Here is an 18,351-nt window from a genome sequence, read left to right as displayed (position 1 = left end):
TCCCACAAATTAATATAAAATTAATAATGATTAAAGAAAAGTAGCAAACACACATAGTTTTTCTTGTATTTTTTATATTTGCTCAACTCAATTTATGTGTAAATATATTTTCTCTCTTGTTAGTTGTAGAAAGCTCTTGCTTTAAAGTAGAAAAATACATAAATGGCCCACTTGTCCATGTGTCAAAAAATGAATGGAGCCTCACACAATTTTTGTTGGTTGGGCTTCTACCATGATAAAAATTTTCCACAAAAAGGCAAGTGCATGTTAAAAAAAACATGTCATAATTAAATAAAGCCACTTCCAGGAAGTTGCTTGAGACATCGAAAAACAGAAAAATTTGTAGGGTGAGCATCAGTCTACAATTGAGCATCGGCATATGAAGAGTAATTCCTAAGCATTGCACATTCAACTCATAATGACAACAAACATGTTAGTAATATCAAATTCGATGTCATTTATTCCTGCCAAACTTGCTTATGGTTTAGTGTGGCATATACTGGTGCTACTTGCTAGCTAGTGGAGTTTCGTTCCGACTTCAACGGTCAATTATGATCCTTAATTTTGAATATGCACATGTAGATATTTAAACTTGTAAAAAAATAAATAAACACATTTGTCTTATGTGGTGACAATACGTGGCTATTTTGTGTCCTACATGCATGACATGATATCATACGTGTATTATCCCACATACAACACGTGTGTCTATTTGTTCAATTTTATACAAGTTTAAGTATCTACTCATACACATACAAAGTTAGAGGACATAAATGTCAACTCAAGCCAAGTTAAAAAAAATGTTTATGTATTATGTCATTTAATAATGTCGCGAAGTATACGTAGTTTCACTATCAAAGCATAAAAAGAAAAAAAGAAAAAGCTATTCATATTAATTTTTATTAAAGTTTAAAATGTTTTTAGTGGAAAAATGATATTAGAATCTGTTTGGATGAGTTCAGGTCAATTTTCATAGTATTTTTTTTTTAAGAAATCAAATTGATATTCTAGGATATTTAGTGAAAGCCAAATAAATTTTTGTTTAGAAAAACTAGTTTGATGATTTTCTTACAATTAAATTATGAGTTAGGGAGGCATATTTCATAAGAAGATACCAAATCGAAGTTGTGAAAGAGATTAAGAATTTTAATGATAGTGTATCTAATTTAAATAAGATTATTGTGAATGATTGGTATCTAAGGATCTCTAAACACCATGTTGACTCATATGACACTTATTAATTTCCTATAGTTTAATTAAGGAAGAGATCTTAGTGGATATCAAAGTGACCACAATTGCTGGAACAAACTTGATAAAATAATTAAGAATCCGTTTGGATAGGTTTAACAGCTGTCATTATTTTATTTTTTTGGATTGTTTGGTAAAATTTAGAGTAACTTTTATGCCAAAAGCAATAAGTTAGGATGCTCAATTTATTGCTTTTATTTAACAATTGTTTTGCTTGGATTAATATGATAATTCCTTTTATTATAAATACTTTATCTGTCCAATAATAATTGTTTATTGTTAATTTGATATAGAGATTAAGAAGCCGAAGATAATAGGAGTAATTTTACCCTTATTAAATATAAATTATATAAACATTGAAAATAAATAGTAGTATTTAAAAACAATGGCAAAATAGACACAAAATGATAAATTATTTATTGATTTTATAAATTTAGGTCATTTTGCTGAGATACTTACCATGTAATTTCCCAAGTCCACTATAATAAAGTCAAGTTCCTATTTTTGGTTTCTTCGTCAAGATCCTACTTCAAGTAGGACATTGGCCATACTTTTCACATATTTTTTATTTTATTTAGAATTTGTGAAATCGAAGTTGAAGATAAAATTGTGTTTTAGTTATAATTTTTTATAAAATAGAAAAGAAAATAGCAGCTCATTTGGAATTTATGAAGGTGGAATTGAAAAACAGATATGTTATACTTTCGAAATAGATCATTTTCGTGGCCTAATGACTTAAAATAGGTCATCCAATGGATCAAATTATCTCTCGTAAATTTAAATATAACATTCGTATGTCATAAGAGAGACCAAAAATTGAATTTCATCTAATCCTTTCACAATCGGTTAAATTGGCGCAGCAGATGTGGAATTCCAAAAGGATGCAAGAGGATATAGCCGCCTAATCCTTTCTTCGCATTGGATTTGCCTGATTTACCGTATGCAGAATTTTCCTGGAATTTCTGATGTCTTTTCTTATACTCCTCCCTCTGTTCCATTTTATATGACTCACTTTTCTTTTTAGTCAGTTCCAAAAAGAATGACACATTTCCATATTAAGTAACAATTTAACTATGAAATGCCTATTTTACCCTTAATGAAATGATTTACAGCTACACAAATTTCTATCATTCATTTTGGACCACAAGTTTTAAAAGTCTTCCTTTCTTTCTTAAACTCCGTGCCGAGTCAAACTACCTCATATAAAATGGGACAGAGGGAGTAGTAAGTATATATAATATAAATAGTGGCCTAAACTAAGCCATTTGTGTAATTGCCCATTTCTCCTGCAAATCCGTCCTACGAAGTCCACCAATTCCATTTTTTCCGCCATAGAAGAAGAAGAAAATCCCCAATCCACCATGGCAACACCACCAATCTTCATCTCCACCGCCACACTCCACACCCTTTTCACCCACAAATCCCTCGTCGACCACCTCCAATCTTCCCTCCCCACCTTCACTTCGACCATTGAATCCCCACTTCGCCATGCCCACCAAACAAGCCCTTCTACCTCTCTCCTCCTCATGCCTTCTTGGTCTTGTTCCTCTTCACTTCCCTATATCGGAGTCAAGCTAGTCACTTACCATCCCAATAACTCAACCCAAAATTTACCTGGGGTTCATGCCAGTTATGTTCTTTTCAATTCCATTACAGGACAAACTTTATCCACTATGGATGCCACTGAACTCACCGTCTATCGAACTGCTTGCACCTCCGCTTTAGCTTCAAAATTCTTATCACGACAAGATTCCGAGACCCTTTTGATGATCGGTGCAGGTACTTTAGCTCCGCATTTGATCAAGGCACATCTGACAGTGAGGCCAAATTTGAAGAAAGTGATAGTGTGGAATAGAACTGCTGATAAGGCGAAAAGGGTGATCGAGAATTTGCAAAGTGAAGGTGGTTTTGAAGGGGTGAGTTTTGAGAGTAATGGGTCTCTTGAGGAGGTTGTGGGGTTGGGAGATATTGTGAGTTGTGCTACGAATTCAGAGACGCCATTGGTGAAGGGGAAGAAGCTTAAAGAAGGGGCACATTTGGATTTGGTTGGATCGTTTAAGCATTCTATGAGGGAGTGTGATGATGAAGCTTTGAAGAGGGGGAAAGTGTTTGTTGATAATGAAGCTGCTTTGGTAGAGGCAGGGGAGCTTGTGGGTGCATTTGAGAGAGGGGTAATTACAAAGGATGAGATTGTTGGGGACTTGTTGGAATTGATCAAGGGAGAAAAGAATGGGAGAACAACTGCTGAAGAAATTACTGTGTTTAAATCAGTTGGTTCTGCTGTTGTTGATCTCCTCACAGCTCAATTGGCATATGAGACTTACATGAAAAGTCATTAACTCTAGTTTATTAGCTCTGTTCTCATATATTCTGTGTGGTTATACAAATAATAACAATAATAAGAGAAGATAAAGGCATATTTTCTCTGTAGTGCTTGTTCTATGTCTCAATAAGATGGAAATGCAGTTTAATGTCGTATCAAACAGCCTTGACATCTTTTTATTGAAGTTTGTGATATGAAAATGTTACCTCTAACTGCTAATGGCATACGCTTCACATGAATCTAGCACAACAAAGAATTTTAAAAAAAATGTATTAACCAAAATTGCATTTGAATTGAACTTGAGTAGAACAAATTGAGGTTACAAGTTACAACAGTAGTAAAGGGAGAACCGAGTAGTTATGAACTCTACTGAAGAAATAATTCTAATGGGATGAATCGAAGAGTATATATTCTGTCTATATACAATTTTGAGCCAGAAGTATAACAAAATCTACAGATTTTTTTCCCCTCATGATTCAGCTTGGTGAGTTTCTTTCTTTTGATGTAACTTAGGGTGGACCCTTGGATACAGCAGATCGTTTAATTGTCTTTCGGCACTGTACTCCGAGGTTGCCTGTAAATAGAACATTCTATTACTATTTCCACACAGACTTTGAGCAAAAGCAATGGCACTAAAGAATCAATATGTGCTATGTTTTCATAGGGTGAATTTTTTTACTTGCTCAGATGAAAACAAAAGAGGTACTATCTTGGAACTTGGAAGTAGCAGAAAGTGATACTCAAAAACCAGAAAAACTATAGGGTTTAAAATAGCAAGTATGAGAAATATGTAGAAACATGTTGCACTTCTATCCATTTGATTCAGAAAATAAAATTCCAGATACCCTGTAAATGGTTTTACATGAACACAAAGTCTGAATGTCAGATCCGTGTCAAAGACATAGTAACCCACATTGACAGCAATTCGTTTGAATGCAGCAAATATGCAGGGACACTGGAAAATGAAGTTCGAATCTCAAAAACAAAACATAAGTACTATAAGTATCATACCCGCTTTTTAAAGGAAAACCGCAGTGTCTGAATTTGTGCTCCAGAGCAAACTCTTACGTCAAAACCAAGGCTGTCTACACCTATCAGAACCACTTCCTGTCATACAAGACAAAAAGAAATAAAACGAATTACTCGGTGGGACATCACACTAAACAGTGATGTGGTTCAAGTCTTACAGTTCCATGTTAATGCATCAAACACACTGCAAGAAGGGTATGTTCTCGTATTCAAAAAATAACAATAAACAAATAAGCAACAAAACATCAGAAACAAGAAGTTAAATGATGTCTGCACACATGTGTAAGAGTATTTTATTCACAACAATAGCAACAAAGCAGCAGATTAGTTTCCATTTCATCAATGTATGGAACTAACAAAATCCCTCGGTTGTCTACTATAAAAAAAAGATGGCTCCAATATTTGGGAAGTACCTACTTATGCAAGTTAATTCATCATTAGAAGGAAAAGGTTTGGGGAAAGGGGAGAAAGAGTTGCAGCTTTTGCTTTCTACTATTTTATTTGGCTGTTGACTGATGAAAAATGCGAACTATTTGATGGATTGTAAAGCATCAAATCTTCGAAAAGAAGGGAAGACAACAAAAGCTAATTATCTAGAACATAATCTAGGGGAATTGAGATTGGTCATACCTCCACTTGAATTCCCTTGCATCTCCAACAGAGAGATCTGAGAGCCTGCGTGGTTTTTTCTCCTACAGCTTTAAGCCGTGATATAATATTGGCAGCCGAATGAGCTATTGCATCAGGCCTAGCTTGACAAAAATCTTCTAACTCAACTAAGATCTGTGCACACCATTAGAAAACATAAAATTGAATGACATGACTACTGAGGGTAGATTCACAGGAATCTCACAATTGCAAAATTTGTTAAGCTTTTCTAAACCATCAAAAACATTCTAGTGTGAAGAATTGAAGATGCAGGCATGACATATAGCACACATGTGAAATACAAAAATAATGTGGATGATAATGACTAATGAGTCACTGTATTCATGTATATTAGCTGATTCGGCACTGACAAAGAAAGCATCCCATGGAACTTGTCCACATGAAATAGCTTGGTAGCCAATCTCAGAGCGCGCATCACCATGTCATCAAAAGTCTATCATGACACAGAACACTTCCAATTCTGCTTCTGGTGTTAGATTTAAACTAACTTTCATCTTTGCATGTAACAACTGCATACAAGTGAAAAGAATACCCTTTTCTCAACTTGTTCGGAATAATAGTATGCTCTTTTCTCGTGATATTATTCTTTTTCGACTTAATAAATAAGGTGTCACACACTTATATATGCTTCCCGTGCCACCCACTGTAACCCCTCTGAGATTATCAAGTCAAAAATTCTCTGTACTTAATGAAGATAAGTTTTGGGATGACACAAATGATTCAAATAAATTGCACCCAACGGATGCAGATTCATGCAATGCAAGTATTGTAATGCTGATCAACAAATTCAAGGTTGAACCTCATAAATGATGAACCTACAGAACTTACTTGCTGCCCATGTGAAGAAATTAACTGAATTTTAATCATCTCTAGCTTGTAAAATGAAGTTCCATTTCCAAGGGTTTCATCCTTCTCCAATTCCTCTGGACAACTTGGGTTATCTTGCGAAGATTCACTTTCATGTTTGTGGCCATTGACTTGAACACTGCCATTTTGCTTATGTTCTGCCACTTGTTCCATTTGTTCTATACCAGCATCGTTTGATTCATGTTCAGATATCTGCTTTGGAATGGTGGTGTGATCTTCAAGGAAAGCTGGCCTTAGAAGGCCATGAATAATAAGACCTGCTGGAGGCTGATCCATAAAATCTATAGGATCATCTGTTACAACCTGAGCAGCAAATATAGACCACAAAAATAAATGTTTGATTACTATTCTCCATGGCAGATACAAAAAGTTATATGCCACACATCTGGGAAACTAAATATAACATGATCCGCTGATTTTACTGAATAGCAACTCAAATTGATAGTTCTCACTCTTCTAACTACATTGCATAAATCTATCACAAGGACAATTACCTCACTAATTTGTTGGGCAAAGTGTATCGGATGAGAAGATCGCATCGTCTCTAATGTAGCCCAATCCTCCAAGTCAGGATCCCCACTCGGATCTTCTTCATCGTCAAGAACAGAAACCCAATCCTGCGAACAAGTATATTTACCAGCAATGACGGACAGAATAGCAGTTATATTCGAAAAGTAAACCATTTAAAACCAGTAATACCGCTTCATCATCATCGTCATCATCATCATCATCGTCATCGTCATCGTCATCGTCAATGTCGTCTTCATCATCAATATCGATATCCTCGTCATCAAATTCATCTATATGGTAATCAAGTTGGGATTGACCTGATGACTCCATCTCACTCTGCATTTCGGATGTATCTAGGCCAATAATTACTTCCTGCATTTTATTGGAAATCAAGTAAGCCTTCGGAGAAAAGCAAATACTTTACTTATAGTTTATCTATGGAAGTTGCCATCCGAGAATCCTTTTTATTTAACTTTTCATTAGAGTGTTTCCATACAATTATGGAAAGTAGAATTATGCGGCTTGATGGTAGGTTTTACTATCTGGGTGTAACACAGCTTCCTCACATTTTCTTAAGCATTTCTATTTTATCTCTCAGAAAGAAAGAGCTTTTAAAAGATAAATTGGATTTACAATAAAGTGATAAAAGCAAAGTTCCACTTTAGAGACCAATGCAACAGAAGAATCTTTCCATAGGAAGATGGTCATAAAATTCATAATCAAGATACGACCATAATAAAAATAATTTTCTCTCTTCTGATAGACAAACTTGTGAAGCATTAGATTTGGGCTATTATGCCTATTAAAGACCATGAGTTGTTATGTCATGGTTCATGTTTCCTGTATTTATCAAAATGGGGAAAATGACCATGACATAATAAGGAAACTCAAAAACAGTTTAATCAGAATCATCAAACAGGAAAATGCCTACGTGATCCGGAAACAGTTATCCACTTATCCCCAAATGAAGCAGAATCATTTGAAAGGACCCAGTGGTGGCAGTATACCATGTCAAAATTAATTGCTAGAAAATAAAGAAAAGCAAAATAATACATCGTTTAAAAAAATACAAAAACACCTAACGATGAAAATTAACTGAATTTCTTAGTTTAAATGTTCCATACCACAACGTTTTCTTCAGTTGTTGGATTTTTCAGAACGTCTTCGTCATTCTTCACTTGGAAGTAGACATCTGATAGAAAGGGAAAACACAAAAACCTTCAAGGATTGAATATGCCACAAAACCAGTAAGAAGTAAGAAGTAAATTATTAGCCTGAGTAAAATATGCTAATAAAAAGAATTGTGCATCTTACTTCCAAGTTCATCAGTTGTGTAAGGCAAATCTGGCCAGAAAATATTTGCACGCATTACATCACTGATAGCACTTGAAAACATGAGTGTTGCTTTGTTATTTACCTAGGTATCAAGTGATAATAGCAATATATCAGCTACCATAGACAAACAACCATAATGATCAGCAGCCTAGCTTCTATTTGCTAATGAGCTACAAAGAATATTGATGACTGAGATCCTGTGGACAATGTCCTGTCATTATAGTTCGTAAGATTCCATTTCAGACAATAAATAGATGTCTGAGAGCTTCATTGACTAAAAGCATAAGACAGGAAAGCATATTGCATGGTCAGCAGTAAATTCTATTCTTTTTAAGTTTATAAGGGGAGGAAATAATGTGTTTGTTGCGAAAAATCGCAGGTTTGACTAGCAGGAGTAATGAGGTCCAGCCAAGCCTACATCCTTGGGGAGAAGCAGAGATAGTTTTCTATTATGAATGAGAAAAATAGTACAAATATCTCTAATTACAACCCCTTTTATAAATCCCAAGTGTTCTGCAAACCTACAAGGGCATCTAACAAAATTTGGATTCACAAAATTCAAAGCACAAACAACAAGTTCACTATATCATCGAAATTAGCAAGCAGCAATTAGAAGCCAAGATATACCGATCAACTCAAAGCTAATGAGTTTGATGAATAAGTTTCTTTTGCAAAAACATCATTTTTTAACCTCAATAATTGTCCTTGTACATTCAGCTGGCTTGAGTTGAGCTTCCTCATTCCCAAATAGTTCCGGCTCCCCAATATCCTCAGATGGATGATAGCTCGACTGCTTCGCATTCTGTTTTACTGGCTCAGAACCCGAGCTGAAATGATCCTTTGCAGTTGCTTTAATTCCAATTTTTCCCTTGCACGTTTTTCTTCCAGCATAATTATCCGTCAATCTTCCAAATTTATCTCTGCAACACAACTCTCAAATCAATAAAAATAATAGAAAAATTGGGGGCAGTATATGTAACTGTGCAGCAAGCAAGAAGTAGTAGTACCGAGGAGGGATGAAGAAGCTGGGAGAATGAGATAACCGGCGGGAAGTGGTATCGAAGTTGACGGCGGAGAATCTGAGGGCGGCAGCGGTAGGTTTTACGGTTAACATTTTCCGAATTGAAACAAAATCAAAGCTAGAGAAGTGCTGGAGTTGAGTATAAACCCAGCTATCTACTCGGCCGTGTGGTTCTCTCTCTTTTATCTATCCGCCTTTTTCTTCTTCTTTTATGATGCCTTGTGCGATAAAGATTCCCTGCTTACTTATGTACCTTCGTTACCCACTGGATATTTTACATGGATCATTATTTGTCACGTTATACTTGTATTATCATTTTGAAAAGACTTATGTGATCGACAATTTCTTAAAGTTGTCCGTTAAAAGATGTTAATTCTAGAAATATGGATGTTAATATTAAAGATGTATGTATCATGTAAAGTAAGTCTCGTTTATTATAAACACATTAAGTAAAGACTCCACTATTTGAGGTGTTAAGTGAAAGTTGATTGTCAAAATGGTCCGCCATTACTTCTTTGTCCTAATTTATGTACTACAATTCTTTTGAATTTTGATCATGAATTCAAATTTAATTTTTGTTTCAAAGCCTATTTTTTGGTTGAAATATACTTGTTTATTTTTTGATTTCGTGGTTGTTATTACACTACTAACATAGTTATTTGGCAAAAATCGACTCAAAATCAAATGCACTATCAAATACCAATTGCCTCCCTAAATTAAGACATGACAAGGATAATTTAATTTAAAGATATTTTTAACTATTCGTTTTTATTTTAGTTACAGGGGCAGTAGTCAAAAGACCAACACAAAATAAAAGGCAAAAGCGGCAATGAACCTCACAAATCCTACGCCCAATATATTGTGAAAGTTGGGGAAGCCCATTTCTTCTGATCCAATACTATAGGTCCAACATCTTAATTAATCAAGTCTGCTCTTACAACCGGTTAAATCATTTTCCTTCGCCATTCTTGCGAGCTTCGAGCAAACATCTGTGGAAGTCGAATCGAATAGGAACTGACAGAGAAGAAAAATGTTCCTCCGGAGGATAGCAAGGCCATTGATGATGATGGCGAAAGTGAAGGAAACAACAGGTATAGTAGGTTTGGAGGTAGTCCCAAATGCAAGGGAAGTTCTGATAAATCTGTACCGGAAAACCCTAGAAGAGATCAAGGCGGTACCTGAGGACGAAGGATACCGCAAGGCAGTGGAAAGCTTCACCCGCCACCGCCTCAATGTCTGTGTGGAGGAACATGAATCTGAAATGATCGAGAAACGGCTTGGTTGTGGTCAGGTTGAAGAGCTCATTGAAGAAGCCCAAGATGAACTCAAGCTCATTGGTCACATGAACGGTTCGTATAGTTCTACGTTAAATTCTTCCTTTTCACTTCGTTTTTTTTTTTTCTAAATTGTATCTGCTTTGTGAATTAATGATCGGATGCAAGGAAAATTGAAGTTTTAAATTTGTCGGAAGGGAAACAATTGCTTTTATAGAATGGTTGTGATACCAATGATATTATATGAGAGTGAATGCTGTCCTCTAAAACCTAATAAGATGAGTGTGATTGAAATGCTGATTAATTTGGACAAATCTCGGGCAACATTATTCAAGATAAGTAAAATGTGTACCTATCGAGCCTTCAACTAGTGAAGTAGTGAGTAAACTGGCGTGCTAAATGGAGCACTGTGCCGCTTGGTTAAAAGATTACATTCCCGATCAGATTGATCCTTTCTTTTTCAACAATGTATGAATGCATTTCCAAACTGACAATTTCTTGTAAAGGTTCACTCTACTTAAGAACTCATTAAGGATCAGTAGTGGGAGAGAACAAAGAGTCAATCCCTTCTCCCAATAACATAGCTTTCTCCCTGCGTTTGTTCTCTTTTCTATGAGTATTTGGAAGTTCCTTGGAATTAGTTTTTTACAAAATGATGAGTGTTAGAATATGGTGTGATTCATTAGGTTACTATTTAATATGCATTAGGCAAATGCAGCATATCACACAATTACCTTGAATAAGACAGACTCCTTCAGAATTGTGTCCCGACATAAGTATGATTTTGTTATAGTAAGGCAACCTTACAAAAATATGCAAGTGCTAAGTGATTGTTCTATCATCAATGCTCACTGCCTTTTTATCCAATATCATCAACCTCTTCCTTCTTTTGGAAAATCCCCTGCCATAGACATCTACCTTGCTCACACTTCCTGGCAGGCCTTCATTGGATCAATGTTTCCTTGTTTGTCATATTTTCCCTTTCTTTATTCCTTGAGAAAGTTATTGAAACAAACCACTATGATTACACTCCGGAATCTGGAAACCAACCTGATAGATTAGCAGCTTCTTCTGGAAAAATATTGTTGGAATTCTCACATTGTAACTGGATCTGGAAGGCCAGAAATCTAGCCACTTCATCTTCTATAGAGTTAAATTTTCTTGAAATAAGAAATCCTTTGTCCTTCCCTGCAGAGATAGAACTACTTATGTGCTAAACAGATTATATGCTCTCTTTCCTTCAAATTCTGTCTAAAATTTGTGTTTATTTCTTTTTGACATGTTGAAAAGAATAAAAAGATTGGAGAGTGAGGAGAGTTATTGGCTGAAATCATTCCTCAACTATGACTCAAATCTAATGTACATTCTTATATTATCTAAGTGAGCAAAAAACATTTTTATACTATCCAAAAAATAACAAGAATCATCCTTCAATTTATTTTTATTAAGAAACTAATTGAACCAATAAAAAAAATCAATTTGGTCATGTCTTGGCCACGACGAGAATATCAAAGTTGCCTAAAAAGAATAAGGATATGGATTGGAAATGAATCTTCCATTCTCGGATTTTAAATTTTGTGTGTTGTTAGTTTATATGTTTTTTGCATCATCAAGTAAATTGACTTGCAACAATACAGAAGTTTTGAAATATTTATACAGTAGGTTTCAATGGTAAGGTAAAGGAAATTAAAAAAAAAAAGCAGAGAAGATCAAAGAAATGGAACCTAGAGAGAGAAGAAAAGCTTTACGTCCAACTATTTAGGGATTTTTTTTAATAAAATATTTAGGGCGTATGTACTATATATACAATGCAATTCGCATTTTATACAATGCACAGAAATGCTGGAAATTTAGTGAAATTACGTAGGCGTTTAGTTATGAAAAATAAAAAAATAATTACTGTATTCGAAAAATTTTGAAATTGGAGTAGTATTTTGGCCATATTTTTACAAAGAATATTTAGAATTTGAATATATTTTGTCTAAATATGATTTAAACCCTCAATTTCTAAAAATAAAAAAATTCACTTAACTTGACTAGCTTAACCATGTGTACATATATTCATTCAACTTGACACATTTTTTGTTGGTGGCGTGAGTTTCTTTAAAAAAATAGACAGAAGGATGAATCTTGCTAACTTTTTGGATAGTTCAAGGATGTTTTTTATTCACTTTATATAACACAAGGATGTACTTTAAGTTTAGGTCATACTTCAGGAATGATTTTAGCCAAAAACTCAGAGTGAGGATGTGGTGGTCAACTATTGAAGGGAGTTTTACTTTTTATGTGAATTAAAAATTTTATTAAATACTTTTATTAATAATAATAGCACCAAGTAGGTGTACTAAAAGCTTTGCAGAATAAGTTGGATACAGTCTCTTTTGAATATGCCAAAAGTCTAGCAAATCCAACATAGCATCAAAATCATATACATTTCTCATGTACCACCAAAATTTCAAAAACTGCAAGCTTCTGTATCTGAAACAGAAAGTTGTTGTTGCACTTCCTTCAAGCGTCTTCATTTTTCTCCTGCCACACTGTCCAACAATTACACATAGGAACTGTCTTATACAAGGTTTTTATCTGCTATGTGATCCTTTGTCCCTCTCAACTGAGTAGAAACTTCTTCAGGGGTTCCGCATTACACTGTTGTACCCAAAAAGTTTAAGTTACACCGTACCCGTCAAATTTGAGTTCAATGCAAAAACAATTATTTTGGTTCTCTTAGACATTTTCAAACATATAACACCTATTGCCAGTTCGAAATTTCGAATATACATCTACTGCATAAGGTGAATCCTCTCTTCTGCAGACTGTCTTGAGTTAAGCAATTTTGTTCATGGTTATCCAACCTAAGCAAGCCTCCTTAGGGGGTGCTTTTGTGTTCCAGATTCTTTCTTTATCCATGCATTATTAGGCCCTTTCCGCAGGAACTCACTGTGAATCTGTCCTCTTGCCTTGCCCCCAAACACATAGTAACTAAGTCTGAAGTCAATTATCTTAGCCCACCTGTTTACTCAAATTTTGTATCAACCTTCCCAGTTCCCACCTTTGTCTTGAAAGTTTCTTCTGAGTTTTATGCTTTATCCATTCCATTTCTGCATTCTGCAAATGTGGCTCCATTATTTAAAACAAGACTACATATCAGGAAACAACTTCGTCCATGTTGACTGTTCCATTCATGTCCTGCCATACTCCTGCCTTTTGCTATTTCCTACTTTCAGTTTTACCTAGTTATGGTTCGCCCAGATAATAACTGATTTGTTTTCATGGTGCCACTCCATAGGATGTTATTATTGGTCAAGTTTTGGGGTGGACATCGGTCGCTTCGGTTCGTTTTGATAACATTTGGTTTGTTTTTTCCATGTCCGGTTCAGTTTAATTGGTTTTAGGCCTGTCGAATCAAGCATTTTCTTGACCATAAATGGGTCTTAGAATTTAAAAATTGGAAAATGAAGCAGCGACTAGGAGTATCGGCAACTGGTAAGGTAGTGTCTTTGGTCATTGGTAGCAGAGGCACAAAGCACTGAGCGTGTTTTTCTTGAATACCCAAATGCCCACACCTTGAATCTTTTTCCACTTTCTTTAAGGACGAATAGAGGCTTTCAAAAGAATTTGAGAAATGCTAAAGAAGAAACTGAGTCCATTCTCTAAGGGTAAATAACGAAAGAACCTGAAATACTCTCAAAATGGCAGATGATGAACTCTCGTCCTATGAATCTTTCTTTTACTTCACCTTCTTCAATGCCGCATTTCTGATTTTGTTCATGATTAGCACTATGGAATGGACCCTAGGAGTATTATGGATTTGGGTTTCGGTGTTGGCATTTGGTTTTGGGCTGAAAGTTGGAAGCACCAAAGGATGGTTTTGAAATATAAAAAAACTGAAAACCAAACGCATGAAAACGAAATTATGAAAAACATATACTGTGAACTGGCCGAATGCACCTAAAACCCGGAATTTTTTATTGGTTTTTCGGTTTTATGCCTGCCTCTATTTAGTGCACAATTGGCTCTACATGCCTTGCTTTGTTCAGATTATATTTTCCACTGCTCTTCCTCACTTTGAAACCTCCTTAACTATTTGAAAAGTAAATTTTTCTTTTGTGCCCCCAATGTCTTCACCATAGTTTCCCGTTCCCTTTAGATTTAATTACTGATGACCATTTCACCAGATGCATCTTGTGTCTTTGAAAAATGATTTAAACAGTTTCCTTTCATTTTTGTCTAGCTGCTTGCTTCTCCACGCTAGATGGCTGGTATAATAGTGACATTTAAGTATACAAATAATCCATCCAACACACAATTTATTCTTCCTACGTATAAGTAGTGTTTTTAGGGAAGATAGTTTTGGTCCAAACTTGCAGTAAAACTATGCCGTACTTACACTGCTTTCCAGAAAGGTAATTTTCATCAAACTCATCATTAACACAGCACCATTCTTTACAGATCTTGAATAGTATCTCTAACCTCATTGGAACTACATTTAGCCAAATTAAAATGCAGGCCAGAGACTGCTTCAAATATGAACTGCACCACTCCAAGATACTTTCTTTTACATTCGTCTGTCCGCTTAGAGTGAGAGCATCACCTGCATATACACTGTGGGAAATCTCTATTATATTTACATACACTACCAATTTGGAAGCTTTTCCCAATTCCACATACATTTCATTCTGCTTAGAACTTTCATCACCAATGAAAACCAAAAGTGTGATAGGTGATCACTTCGTTTCAGTCGTCTCTGTAAAGGGAAGAAACATTATGGGGATCTGTTTATGAGGTTGGAAGACCGATGGTAGATATACAAACTTTTATCCATATCTTCCCATAGCCCATTCATTGCATAGTCTTTATTAGGAAATACCGATTTACATAGTCATAGGCTTTCTACAAGTCCAAATTGCACACAACTCCCCTCCTTTTTTCTCATCTTTGAGTTTAACGTCTCATGTGTGACAAGTGACAAGTAAAGCATATAGTATTTGTCTTCCTTGGCTGAGTGCATTTTGAGTACCTATGATTATTTTCTCTATCACCATTTTCCTTTGATCGAAGATCTTTGCCTTTGCCAAATAGACTTATTGGTCTGAACTCTCCTAGTTCTGTTGCTCCTTGAAAATTAAGACAATCGAGGAAGCAGTTGGGCATTTAATATAAGATTCTGACTGGGTAATTGGGAGTGACTTGATATAAGATTCTGACAGCAAAATTTGACCAACTTTATCAATTCCTTGAGTTGAAGTTCTTTTGTCAATTGGAGCTGCTAAAGATATTTGTTATTATACTTCCCTTTAAAGCTTTGAATCGCTAACATTGTAATGCAGAGGGGTATGGATTATGGAAGTTTAATTTTAAAAAGTTATTTTGTTATGCAGAGTGGAAACCTTGGGGTATTCCTGATGATTATGAATGTGAAGTCATTGAAAATGATGCTCCAGTACCAAAACACATTCCACTGCACCGTCCTGGCCCTCTCCCTGAGGAATTCTATAATACAATGGGGGCGGTTACTTCTGGCAAATTGGATGCTGGTTCAAAGAAGGATGAACCAGCAATTTCATCGGGCAACTCACAGTCAAAGTAGGGTCTGGCTTCCAGAAGCTCATTTTGGTTATTGATCAATACATGCAAAGTTTTAAAACTGAACATGTGCTACTCTACCATCCCTGTTTTCTTTGTGGATCTTCTATACCTGTTTACTGGAGGTGGTGGACACAAATGCTTGAATCATTGGTTAATAAAACAGAAGTTCCTTTTTTTTTGTGGAAGCTAGCAGACAGTTGCTATTTTCTTTTGTTTGTAAAAGCATCAACATGGTGTATTATGAGGGAAGTCATTTTCCATGAATAATATATCTTCTAAACAAAATGTTTTTTGGTGCGGTGTTTGGTTGATGAGAGAAAATACTTTATGAAAAAATGTATTTTATAGATAATGATGATATAAAATTCTACAACTCCTAAGAGAATGGATGAATGATCAACAAGTCTCTGTCCTCATTTTAGGAAGAGTTTCTGAAAGCCACTTCCCGTTTTCTTTTTACGAGCTTCCCACTTTCTTTTACACCCCTGTAGCTTCTTTTCTCCACTGCTTTTGTTTGCTCTTAATCAAAATGGCATTCCTTTTCCTGTTGGGTCGAGAACAATTCTCACCTATAATTTGCTCACGATGAAGGTGATATAATATTATGGGTTGCATTATTCACCTAAACACGATATGTATTACTCTATTTTTTATGTATCTCAACTTATTATGAAATTGGTGTAGTTAGGGATGACAATGCATGAACCTTGTCCCGCATAAATTTTTTAGTATTTTCTTTTTCTAGTTAAGTTGATACTAAAAATATAATCATTTTTTCATTAAGTTGCATTAATTTAATAGGATAGTGACTTAAAAATTTATTTCTTAGAGGTTAATTGTGGAACATGTAAGAAATTGTATTCTTTTTTATTGAACCCTTTTCATTTACTATCTTGAATGCTTTAGTAGCTTTAAAGAAATTATCTTAATAAATATTGGTCTATCACTCATGTAAAAAGTTAAAATTAAGTTTGAACCAACATAAAAGGGATAATTGTATAGAATGACAAACTTATAATCTAAAATAAATGGAATGGCTACTGTTTGATTTAATTGCGCCCCGTAGCAAACGTTTGCCAGTCGCCTCTCTCCCTCCAAATTCTGGCTCGCCACTCTCCCTTTCTCGCTCGCTCCCTCTATGCTCGCCTCTTTCGCTTTATACAACAGAATTGTATAAATTGCGTTTCTATTTGTATAAAGCGAGAGAAAATTGTATATACACATACAAATACATATATATTCGTCCTATACACGTATAATTATACAATAAAAATATTTCCATGCCCAATTCTCTTTTGCCTTTCTCTCTTTCTCGTTTTATACAAACACAGATTATACAATATAGTGTAAAATTTATGTTTGTATAAAAGCGAAAGAAAATTGTATATACACATGCAAATACATATATATTCGTCTTATACACTTATAATTATACAATACAAATATTTCCCTGCCCAGTTCTCTTTTGCCTCTCTCTTTTTTCTCGTTTTATACAAACACAGATTATACAAATATAACGTATAATTTATGTTTGTATAAAGTGAGAGAGAGCAATTTTTTATATACAAATATTTTTGTCAACGATTTATACAAACGAGAGGCTAACAACAATTTATACAAATGGCCTGCTAGTGAAATTATACAAATCTGAAGAGGAGCCAACGAATTATACAATTGCTTCTTTTTGTATATATGTATAGCGAAATAGACATAGATTTCAATTGTATATGTATAGCGAATTATACATATATATGTTTGCTATGAAGCGCAATTATGCAAATTGTGCTATAGCATACAAATATGATTTTTTTTGTTTACTATATGTGAAAGTTGCTCAACATAAAATCACATATACTCACAACCCGTTCCACCCCACATTAGTTTTAAGAAAACTCACTTCGATCTGCATGCATCCCGCTCCGCTCAACCTTAAACCCGCCCCCCACATAGTCTTAAACCACACCGCCCCACATCCTCCCTGCCCCATTGTCATCCCTAGGTGTAGTTTAATCAACGTTTTTCTTGCTTTAAATTTCAAGTTAGTAATTCTATTATCATAAACGGATACCTATAAAGCAAAATTTATTTTCATTGTCTATGGATTATGAGTTAAACTTATTACTTAGGATCATGGATGAGGAAGATAAGGCGTCGATAGAAGAGGCCTTTATTAAGTGAAGATTGCAAGCTTACTTCCACAAACTATTGAATGAAGAAGGGGACATAAATATTATGCTAGGTAATTTGGAGCACTTTGGAAAATATTGAGATTTTGAGTATTGTAGGTGTATTAAGGTTGAAGAGGTTAAACGTGCTATTAGTAGGACGTTTAGGGAAGAGTGACCAGACTAGATGAGAACAAACAAGATATGAGTATTTGGAGTACGAATTCAGTGATGCAATGCATGAAGTAGACGTGTAAGTGAGATTTGACATACAAGTCATCCCCTAGAAAGATAGTTTCAAGTATCTTGGGTCTGTAATCCAGA

The 18,351-nt window shown here is 35.0% G+C and overlaps 3 protein-coding genes across 4 annotated transcripts; 2 read left to right on the top strand and 1 right to left on the bottom strand.

Moving 5' to 3' along the window:
* The first annotated feature begins 2,491 nt into the window (after positions 1 to 2,491).
* On the top strand, positions 2,492 to 3,726 carry LOC102580560 (delta(1)-pyrroline-2-carboxylate reductase). The gene has a single exon (XM_006360131.2). It carries the CDS (start codon positions 2,610 to 2,612, stop codon positions 3,585 to 3,587), a length of 978 nt encoding a protein of 325 aa, XP_006360193.1. The 5' UTR covers positions 2,492 to 2,609; the 3' UTR covers positions 3,588 to 3,726.
* Positions 3,727 to 3,839: 113 nt separating this feature from the next.
* On the bottom strand, positions 3,840 to 9,263 carry LOC102580234 (uncharacterized protein At3g49140-like). Its single transcript, XM_006360130.2, has 10 exons — positions 8,989 to 9,263; positions 8,673 to 8,901; positions 7,961 to 8,063; positions 7,771 to 7,838; positions 6,836 to 7,018; positions 6,631 to 6,753; positions 6,098 to 6,439; positions 5,231 to 5,383; positions 4,583 to 4,678; positions 3,840 to 4,145 (listed from the first exon to the last, which is right to left on the bottom strand). The coding sequence occupies exons 1-10, from the start codon at positions 9,093 to 9,095 to the stop codon at positions 4,041 to 4,043; spliced, it is 1,509 nt and encodes a 502-aa protein (XP_006360192.1). The 5' UTR covers positions 9,096 to 9,263; the 3' UTR covers positions 3,840 to 4,040.
* A 611-nt stretch (positions 9,264 to 9,874) lies between these two features.
* LOC102579808 (probable NADH dehydrogenase [ubiquinone] 1 alpha subcomplex subunit 5, mitochondrial) lies at positions 9,875 to 16,262 on the top strand. Of its 2 annotated transcripts, XR_368324.2 has the most exons (3): positions 9,875 to 10,351; positions 15,655 to 15,913; positions 15,985 to 16,262. XR_368324.2 is itself a non-coding variant. In XM_006360129.2 (2 exons), the coding sequence occupies exons 1-2, from the start codon at positions 10,033 to 10,035 to the stop codon at positions 15,861 to 15,863; spliced, it is 528 nt and encodes a 175-aa protein (XP_006360191.1). In that variant the 5' UTR covers positions 9,875 to 10,032; the 3' UTR covers positions 15,864 to 16,262. The 2 variants fall into 2 exon arrangements, 1 of the variants encoding a protein (XP_006360191.1); XM_006360129.2 differs by having other exon boundaries at positions 15,655 to 16,262.
* The last annotated feature ends 2,089 nt before the right edge of the window (positions 16,263 to 18,351 follow it).

This window comes from Solanum tuberosum, unplaced genomic scaffold, assembly GCF_000226075.1.
Source record: "Solanum tuberosum cultivar DM 1-3 516 R44 unplaced genomic scaffold, SolTub_3.0 scf00315, whole genome shotgun sequence".
NCBI lineage: Eukaryota > Viridiplantae > Streptophyta > Magnoliopsida > Solanales > Solanaceae > Solanum > Solanum tuberosum.
Note: the sequence above shows the minus strand (reverse complement) of the source record. Positions and strands in the feature narration are given on the sequence as shown.